The sequence below is a fragment of the Hemicordylus capensis genome, chromosome 2 (genome assembly GCF_027244095.1).
Source record: "Hemicordylus capensis ecotype Gifberg chromosome 2, rHemCap1.1.pri, whole genome shotgun sequence".
NCBI classification, from domain to species: Eukaryota; Metazoa; Chordata; class Lepidosauria; order Squamata; family Cordylidae; genus Hemicordylus; species Hemicordylus capensis.
This window is the reverse complement of record NC_069658.1, coordinates 288,400,246-288,410,172: the sequence shown is the minus strand read 5'-3', so window position 1 is coordinate 288,410,172 and position 9,927 is coordinate 288,400,246. Positions and strand designations below refer to the sequence as shown.

The 9,927-nt window shown below is 42.5% G+C and overlaps 1 protein-coding gene across 5 annotated transcripts in view; it reads left to right on the top strand.

The window, feature by feature from the left end:
• The first annotated feature begins 7,248 nt into the window (after positions 1 to 7,248).
• Positions 7,249 to 9,927, top strand: part of CRBN (cereblon) — a 68,739-nt gene continuing 66,060 nt past the window's right edge. For 4 of the 5 annotated variants that reach the window (XM_053296518.1, XM_053296517.1, XM_053296519.1 and 1 more), the window contains exon 1: positions 7,252 to 7,349. In XM_053296518.1, coding sequence (XP_053152493.1) covers positions 7,283 to 7,349 — 67 coding nt within the window. In that variant the 5' untranslated portion in view covers positions 7,252 to 7,282. Of the gene's footprint in view, positions 7,350 to 9,927 lie in introns of all 5 variants that reach the window. The other variant, XM_053296514.1, reaches the window with a different exon arrangement.

Sequence of the window (9,927 nt, the reverse complement as noted above, 5' to 3'; positions counted from 1 at the left end):
GAATTAAGACCAGTATGAGTAATAATAAGAAACAAAATTTATTGAAACTTTCAATAAGTGGGATAACTGAGTCTTGTGACGTATGTGTTTAATAAAGTATGTTTTGTAATGTGTTATTCTCCAATACTCAACTAAAGCAAATTTCCAAACAAATCATGGATCTTCTAGCCTTTTCCGTCCAAGCAACATTAAATGAGAGATATAATGTTTTTTCTTATATGTTAAGCTGGTGGGCTGAAACAATCTAAAATGATCAAAGGTCATCCATGATTCTAGCCAAACTAAAAATGAATTCAAAGAATTTTAAATTCCTTGTTCTATCCAACCGGATAACCAGTTTACAATAGGAACCACAACAGCAGACTTCATCAGCAAGGTGCTGTACATTTCTCTTCCTCGTGAGTTTCAATGTTATAAATAACAGGTACAGGAACCTAAATAAAAATTGGTCCTACTAATAAGAGCTCAAAAACAGATATGTAATTTTAGGTGTACCTCAGATATATGTCTCAAATATATCCTAATATACATTATTAAGTAAACTTCAGTACCGTTTATAATATTGTAATATCAATAAAATAAAGGGGAAAGATCTCTCAGGCAAGAGATATGTTAGTTCTATATGTCTCTGCGTTCAAATCGCACCCTAAATTGCTTCAATCCCTTCATACTGGCTCTCTCTTCCAAAAACCATTCAGGTACCTCCCAAAGAATCCGTGGGAGATTTAAACAGCAATACAGAGAAGGCTTGTTAATGTCTGTAGGCTCAACTAAAAACCTAATTGTCAGAGAGAATAGAGTTTAGAACTCTCACAGAACACTCCCCCTAAATTCAGTTAATTATTGAGCAACTGTATATGTAAAATGGTTTCAACCAACTTTATCCAATGGAGAGGAAAATAAGAGTTAAAAAACGCTAGTTCTGGCATATCAAAAGTAATATGTGTCTTATAAATACAAAGCCACATATCCACCAGTTCATGAAATTCACATCCAGTCACAAACTGGAATACAAAAACCATAGTAAAATAATGAACAGAGATCAGCTAAACCTTTAGTAGTCCCAGTCCTCTGTAATGAAAACCAAATAATCATACCAGAGAGATAAATGGAGAGAGACTAAATTCAGCCTTGACTGATCTTTATAACCTACAACTGGGAGCAAAAGGTGTCAGACAATGGCAATACAATATCCCCTCTATACATGTATCTAATCCTTCACAATTTGCTTCCAATTGTTGGCATTCAGCTAAACTTCTCAGAGTGTTGTTATTAAGTATAATAGTTATTATTAATAATTATCAGGTATTCATAACGGGTAAGAAAAGCCTGTGGGGAGAGAGGAAGGAATAATAAACTGAAACTAATAGGAGAAGCAGAATACCTTAGCTGCTTGTCATTCTTATCCCTTTAAAACTATAATGTCCTGTGGTAAGGAAAAACCAATAATCCTGTTCCATATATTTGGATATGTTTGCATTGTTGCAACACTTTGTTTCTAAGAATTAAGTTTGCAAGGATATTCTCAATCCACCCCTAAATCCCCCCTTCTTAATACATTCTCATTATGTCCCTAAAAAAGGAAAGACAGGAAGATATATGTGACAGTTCCTTAGGTCTATTAAACCATCGGGTCCACAATGCAACTTAATTCCTGATTAGCTTGTTACCCATATTGGACCTTGTTTAGAACTCCCTAAATATTAATGTTTAAAATATAAAGGACAGTTAACACAGGACATGCCTTGAGGGACTAAGTATTAAGGCTTAGTATTAAGTTATACTCCGGGTTACAGCTACAAATGAAACCCAAAATAATCACATATAATTCAGTTTCATTCATGCTGATACGTGTTAACTCCTTAAGTTAAGACTTTGAGTGCTGAGGTTATTTCAGTATTAAACACTGTATGAAACTCCCTAAATAATGTTTGGTAGGAAAAGGAGAAAAAAAGGAGGAGAAGCAGTACAGAAATACATTGAAGAAAGTGCATTGAACACAGGGAATACATTGACAAGCCAATTAATGAGGTATAATATATGCTTATACTCAAAGTTAAAACCTATAGATAGATAAATAAAACCTTGAATTAATCACATATCTTGAAAAGTCAAAGAGAAGGAGAGATGCATCAGAGAAAAAAGTGGGAGTCAACATTTAGAATCTTTGAGGCTTTGAGAATCTACCCGCTCACCCAGCAAAGGGTTAATTTGAGATCTTAGAAACAGTGTCCAGAGACATTTTCTCATACAGGAGAGACCAAACAGTGCCGGGACTGTAACCTTGAAATACCCAAGAAAAGGTTTCTGCACAAAGAAATCTCTCCAATAGAAATCCTTCCGCATAGACCTCACCGCAGCTGAAAGCCAAGTAGTTCTATTACGGTAATACACACACACAAACTAAACCGCTGAAGCAAGTAAACTTTCAAATAAAATTAAAGCTTTCAGGTTTGTTCTATTAGAGTCTTCTAAATTTATCTCAAAGTAAACCACGTCTTAACTGTCACTCTCCATACCAATTATCCCTCCAAATCTATAACAAGATCAGCATTCAAACAAACAAACAAATATAAGGAATGAGGAATAAATCTTCATCACTCCAGCTTAGCCAAGTAGGAGGTATGGAATTCTTCGAAGTAAAGTCACAGTCTCAGCAAACTCCTTCCCGGCACTTTCGTTTCTCTAGTCAGACCTTGGGTAGATAGTTAATGAAGAAAGAGTGATTATTCAGCCATAAAACCCTTTGTCAGCCGTGCAGACAGAAGGAACTGTAAATGGAACTTTCCAGAGCAGTCAAAGTCTAATCCTCCCAGAGAGCAGGTAAACAGAATTTGTCCAAGTAGGGCTTTGTAAGACAGACATGGACTGGTTAGATATGTGGTTCTGCAAAAACAGTAAAATGAAAAAACCAAATCAAAAGAGAAGAAACGAGCCATTCTTCTATCCAAGCCTGTCTTCTTCTCCATTGCAAATACTTGTCTGCTGGAAAGTTCAAGGTGGGGGAGGGGGAGGTTCACGAAGAGATGGGGGGGGGGAGCCATAGTAATCTCCAATGAATGCTGTAAGTAGTTTAAAGTTCAAGAATAAAATAAGAAATAAGTAATTGCTGGGATATCAGACATTTCAAAAAATTCTTCAAGACAAAACTGAAAGCTGTTAGCTTTTAGCATTGGGATGCTGAGATCTCCAGCAAAGTAAAAATGGCAAAAAGTAAGCAAGAGCTTTCAGTAAAGAAAACAACAACAACACCGTAAATCTGCCAAACTCACGGCCGTGGACATATCCGAGATTTATTAGTAAAGATAAAAGGAAAAGAGCAGGTCGTCGGTGATTAGGCGGTGGAAAGCCTCTCTTCATTCGGTCCGATGATTGCAGGAAGGTCTCTCCAGATGTTCATCCAGGGTTTTCCAGACTTTTCAGGGTCTGAAGACCCCCTAGACTCCCACCGCTAGGAGGAGGACAAAGCCCCGCACACATACCGACCTCCATCTAACTGATGGAAGATGATAAGACCAAATGATTGATGAAAACCCTGACAGGAGGTTTAGTCAGGAATTTTCGTTCCCGATGCCATCTTGCTTTTTTCCAGCCATTTTGATTTCGGTGGCCATTTAAAAAAAAATATTTTGAATGGCCACCGCATATGCTCAAATAGTCCCTGCAAGTCCCTAGGCCTTGCCAGGCCTCACAGAGGCCATTTGAGCATGTGTGATGGCCTCCAAAATGGCCACCATGCCGATCTTTGCAGACCCGAACAGGCCCGAAAATCAGCCTGGGACAGGCTGCGGCGGTGAATTAAGTGGCCGGCGGAGGGAGGGGAAACCTTTTCAGAACCCCCATGGCCTTTAAGAAGCCCCCTGAACTGGCATGGGCCGTGAATGTGCCTCCGGGGTGCGGTGGGCGGCTTCTTTAAGTGTAAACGGAGCCAGTGCTCCGTGCTGCCCAGCAGCCCCTGCGGTGGGGAATTGCCTCCGCCACTCACCTGGCCACTGGTGGGGGCTCGCCTCTGTTCACACTTAAAGAAGCTGCCCACTGCCCCCCCAGAGGCACGTTCATGGCCTGCACCTGCCCCCGAAGGGGCTACAGGTAAAAAAAAATTTTTTTTTTAATTTAATATAATATAAGACACTGTACACATATTCAGATTGGCACTATGTGCAGAGAATCAGGGCTTGTGAATACTGAGCTGAAGCTTATGAGCTAGGATTGTATTCATTTGCTCTTACTTTGCTTCTTGTGATAAGTGAGTTAAATGTGATGTCTTAATAATATGACTATTAATGGTGAGTTTGTCTTTGAATCAGTGTGAAATCCTTAATATTAAGGCCCACTGGGAGTTTCTTGCTGTCTTTCTCTCATTTTAACTGTCTTTCTGAAATACTAGAATGTATTTCAAGCAGTGACACAGTTTACTCTGCATATCCTTTAATTATTTTCAGAGTATCTGGGAAAAGCCAAATTCTCCATTTATTTTTAAAACTTATGTAATAGTGATGCTACAAGGCATAGTAGAGAATTAGACAGGCATGTCTGTTTAGTTTTCCAACTACACTTCCACAGAGTATTTGGGTATTTCATGAGCCCCAGCATACTGAAATTTGTAGTTTTCCAGCATTTTTTGGTCTGGCTACATCCACTGCTAAATAGTTTTTGAAATATTAAAAGATTAACGAGCTTGACTTGTATTTTTGAGCTGATATTATGGTAAAGTTATCTGAAAGATGGGTGTCAGATGTTTAGACAGGGGGCGCAATTTCAGTGCTTGCCCTAGTTACTATTTTCCCTAGATATGCCTCTGCTTATAACTGTCTTCACATGGTATTTATCCCTTCAAAACTTGTGCAGTATAAATAAATCCATCACCCCTGTATGTTGGAGAGGGTGTGAGTTACAGAATGCTCCTGGAGAAGGAAAGAACAATGAAAATCACCCTTCCTAGTGATGTGCAAATTGATTCAGGTACAAAAAGATTTGTACCCAAATCTACCTGTTTCAGGAGATTTGTGGACAAAACAAATCACCCCTGTGCTAGAAGGCCGGATTCAGACCCAAAACAAAACAAGGGTGATTCGATTCAGGTACAAATCAAATCGAAAAATTGATTCGTGCACATCCTTAACCCTTCCCCCATGGTTGTGAGTGCCCATGCAGTGGGTCTCTGAATTACTAAGTGCTGTGGAGGCACTTTGCATGCAGCGCAATCTCCAAATAATATTTCAGCAGTTTTGAATCCACTGGTGTGCAGCATAATCCTATCATGTTTACTTGGATGTCAATTCCCTGGTATTCAATGGAACTTACTCCCTTATAAGTTTGTTTCAGATTGCAAACCAGAGTAACAAAACTCCAAGGTATTTGAATGGAACATATTGCTATAACATCTTTGCTGACCCTTGAAAGTGGAAGTTGAACTCATCTGAGTGAGCATGAATGGTAGTTGGGTTTTATTTTTAAAAAATAAAAAAAAGTAGGGAAGATCATACTAGCAATAAAACTGGCTTTGTTTTTAAACAAAGGAAATGCAAAGGGCAATGAAGTGAAATCAAGTGACACAGTGGCAAAGGTGGGCTCAGGTGTGGGAAAGGAGGGGACATATCCTTTGGAGCCAACACTTCAATACATCACCACCTCACCTAGGTAGAAAATTACTACTGCTATAGTCTGTCTACATCTTTCCCCATCATGCAAGTTGTTCTGCTAGTCTTTTCAAGTCAGAATAAACAAAGTCTGAAAAGATAAGGTAATGAGAGCAGCATAAATGTTACATGGGATGTGAAGAACATCATCTGGACACTCCATAATCCCCTGTAACAGTCAGTGTTTATGGTGAAATAAACCATTGCTTTATTCACACATTTCTACAAAGGACATGTCAAAGCTGATCAATACAACAGAAAAGGTGATATCCCATGTCCCTGCTGTACAAACTTACTTTAAGTATGGAACCTGGAAGCTGTTGCAGATAAATTAGAGGAAGCAACTTTAACTGAGAAATAATGTCTTAATAATTAAATATAGGCTAAGAAAACAATAAACTAGCTAACAATCTCTTATGCAGGAGACAAAGAACCTCTCAGTTTGAATACCAGTCAGCAACTGACGAGGAGACAAACACAGTGACTCCACCCCGCCAAGCCAGTACACAGACACATTCAAATAGCATGCCACATATAAAGAAGAACAGAGACAATGTCCAAGGCAAAATCCCAGGAGAAGCACTTCCCCAGAAGGTCTGAGTTACCAAGAGAAGCAGTTATCTGAGAAGCAGGCACTCCCTATGCTGTCATTTACAAAAATTATGGTATAAAGAAATCCTAAAGCCACAATCACAAAATATGCTGCTGTTACTTTTTTAGTTACTAAACCCTTACATACATTTAACAATAGTCCCCAGAATTATAGGTATTTAATGCAATTGTATTAGTGACCCTGTGCGGTCCTGCTCCTGCAGCTATGAACAGATAGGATCTGAACTATTTGAGCATGTGCTGCTAGAATAGCAGTAAAGAAGAAAGACCCATGGCATATACAACTTTCCGTTCACGTCCGGTAGTCCCACTATTCCTTTAAGTCCTCAGCTGACTGCCTGTCAAGAGCAGAAAGTTTACATGGATAGGTAACTGCAGAGAGTATTCAGATACTTGCCCAGCCATGAACTCCTTGCTCTTCAATAGCCTTAGGTAGTGTCAATGGGCAATATCCAGACCAGGAATCAACAGGACTTAGGTTAGTCATGACAAACTTGTCTCATTGATTTCAGTGATGAGTAACTAGTCTGGATGTTGCACACTGTCTTTCACTCAGTCTTAATTCTGCATCTTTAAAAGAGACTTTTTAAATTAAGCCAAGTACATTTAATGGGAGGTAAATGACCGGACAGAGAGTTATCTGGCGAAGATGAATGAGACCGTCACTATAAACCACTGTCCATACTTCAAAAGGATAACAATCAGTGATTAAAAAAAAGTTACTGCAGACCCATTTCAGGATTAAAAAAAAGAGGAAAGGAGAAAATTAACGGACTGGTCGTAACATTTCGGCTTCCGCCCCCCCGCAAGAAGCCAGTGCCAGTCCTAAGCCACCAAACAATGTAGTGAAGCAGCCACGGTGAGACCTTTCCCGGTTGGTAAGGAAGGAGCAGTTTATAGGGCGGCTGCCGCGCTGTCTCCGGCGCGGCCGCTAGAGGCCAGTGTGGAGAGAGTCTTCAAAGTGCTCCCTCCTCTCCCCGCCCCCCGCTGGCGGCGCCTTCCCAGGCTCCTCTTCGGGTAAACAAACAGCAATGGCCGCAGATGAGGGCGGCGGGGAACAGGAAAACAACATGGGGAACCGCTTGCAACTCATACCCGGTAAGGGCCGCGCCTCTCAGCGGGAGAGAGAGGAGGAGTCCGTCTCCTCAGCAGCACCACCGGCAAGACGAAAGGAGGGACGGCGGGGCGGATGGGGGGCAGAGCAGGGCAGGGGGGCGGAGAGTCTCCCCGGGCTCCCATGTGGGGCACCGTTACTCCCAAAAAATGTGTTTGGGGTCTCGAAAGGGGAGAGGCCCAGGGCGGTATGCCGTTGGGACGCAGGTTAGGAAGTGGGGTGGAGGGGTTTATGGCATAGGCGGTGGGAAGAGGAGGGCAGGGAGATCGTGGCCGGGGCAGGAGCACTGGGGAAGCAAGGGAGTGGGGTCGGGGTGCTCTGTGTGTCTGAGACGTGGGCCCCTGATGTTGAGGAACGAGGGCACCGAGAGACTGGTAGGCGAGTGGGGCGGCCAGCCTTCACCCCAGGAGGGCTCCAAGATGGATCGCCATCAGTGTCCAGGTGACTCTTGGAAGCAATCCTGGAGATTTCAATGGCTTGAGATTGTGGGGGGAATCGTCTGGGGCATCTCCATAGCAGGTGGACAGAGACAGAGATGTCTCATCCTCGGAGGGAAAAGAGCAACGGGCAGGACATGGATGCAGGAAGAGGGAGAAGGAGATAGTAGGGGCCGCCGGGGTATGATGTAAGGGGGGGGTGGGGGGGAGGCACAGGGCTGAGACATGGGGGATTCGTGACACTGGAGTTCTTAGGGTATGGGGGAAGTGACTGTGGAAGGTGGGTGTGTCAGGAACAGTGCATATTGCAGAGTGGAGAGGATAGGGAGAGTGGCACTAGAGTAGAGATCATTTGACTGATGTTGGCACCTTTTATGGCATAGCTCTTGTATCCCTGAAATCACACTGCAGTCAGGCAGAAAAACTAGTGTCTGCTTATCTTAGAAAAGAGATGCAGTGACTGTGGAAACTTCTTCAGTTCAATGTTTGTCTGTGTGCCGTGCTGCTAAAGGCATAGAGCCCTGCCCCATGAAGCCAAGGGAAGAGTCCTGCATTTGGAGTGCAATCTGTGGTGCATGGCCTGAAGCAGTTGAACTGAAAGGGAAAGCCTGAAGCCTGGCAGCTAGGAAGTGGGTTGGAGAAACTGGGATTGATGGCACTAGAAATGTGTTTACAATATAGAGCTTGAAGGTAAAAGTGGGATAGGGAGCTGAACCTTGAGGGCTGGACAAGAAAAGATGTTCTTCTACTGGATAAGAGGAGAGCAGGAGCAAGAGGGGCATGTGGATTTCAGTGACAAGGAACTGGACAGAAAAAGGGCATTTGTGATGTTGGGGCAGAGAGCAGTCTGGGACATGGAAACATTGGCAAGAAGCAGAGGAGAGATTAAGCTTCTCAGTGCCTTAAGGATTCATGGTACTGGAGCCCTGGAGCAAAGAGGGGTGGGGAAAATGCTTCCTGTAGGACTGTCTCCCTATTTGAATCTGCCTACTTCTGAGATCATCAGATGAGGCCCTATTGCATATTCTTCACCTTTGGAAGTTCAGGTAGCAATAACATGTGTAAGAACCTTTTCTATAATGACTTCCACTCTTCCAGTGGTCCACAAAAAGGGAAACCTTTTTGTTCCAGCAAGATTTTGATTTGGTTTGATTTAGATACTTTATTTTGTTTGTTACTGATTTGTTTTCATAAGAACATAAGAGCCCCTGGTGGCGCAGTGGTAAAACTGCCGCCCTACAAGTTCAATCCTGACCAGGGGCTCAAGGTTGACTCAGCCTTCCATCCTTCCGTGGTCGGTAAAATGAGTACCCAGAATGTTGGGGGCAATATGCTAAATCATTGTAAACTGCTTAGAGAGCTTCGGCTATAGAGCGGTATATAAATGTAAGTGCTATTGCTATATGAAAAGCCCTGCTGGATCAGGCCCAAGGCCCATCTAGTCCAGCATCCTGTCTCACACAGTGGCCCACCAGATCCCACTGGGAGCCTACAGGCAAGAGTTGAAGGCATGCCCTCTCTCCTGCTGTTACTCCCCTGCAACTGGTACTCAGAGGGATCCTGCCTTTGAGGCTGGAGATGGCCACAGCCCTCTGACTAGTAGCCGCTGATAGATAGCCTTTTTCATTTGTTGTGGATGATTTTAAATTTGATTGGGTGTCTCAATATGATGAAGAAAAGTAGGAGTATATGTAAAAATAAAATACGTTCCTAGAATAAGAACTGAAGTGGGACCAGAGGCATAGATGCTTGGGGATATGCAACTGGAATGAGGAGCAGAGGTATGGGGACTTGTAGCACACAATCTTCAATATACTGTTGCTGCTAAATACATGTTAAACCACAGAGGTAGGAACTTGTAAGGTAGCAAACTTAAAATTGTTCTTGGGATCAGACCAAAGATCTCTCTGGCCTTGTATGCTGTCTCAACAGTGGCCAGCCAAATGCTCCTATGTGATCATGATCTCTGCCTCCTATTATGTGTCTCCAGTGTGTTTTATCTCCATGATTTTGTATATAAGTGGTGGATGGGTCAATTTAAAAAACAAAAACATTAGGGCCTCTTAGTCTGATCCAGGAGAGCTCTTATGAGGGGTCTGGCACATAGAATGAGACAACAAAAGGG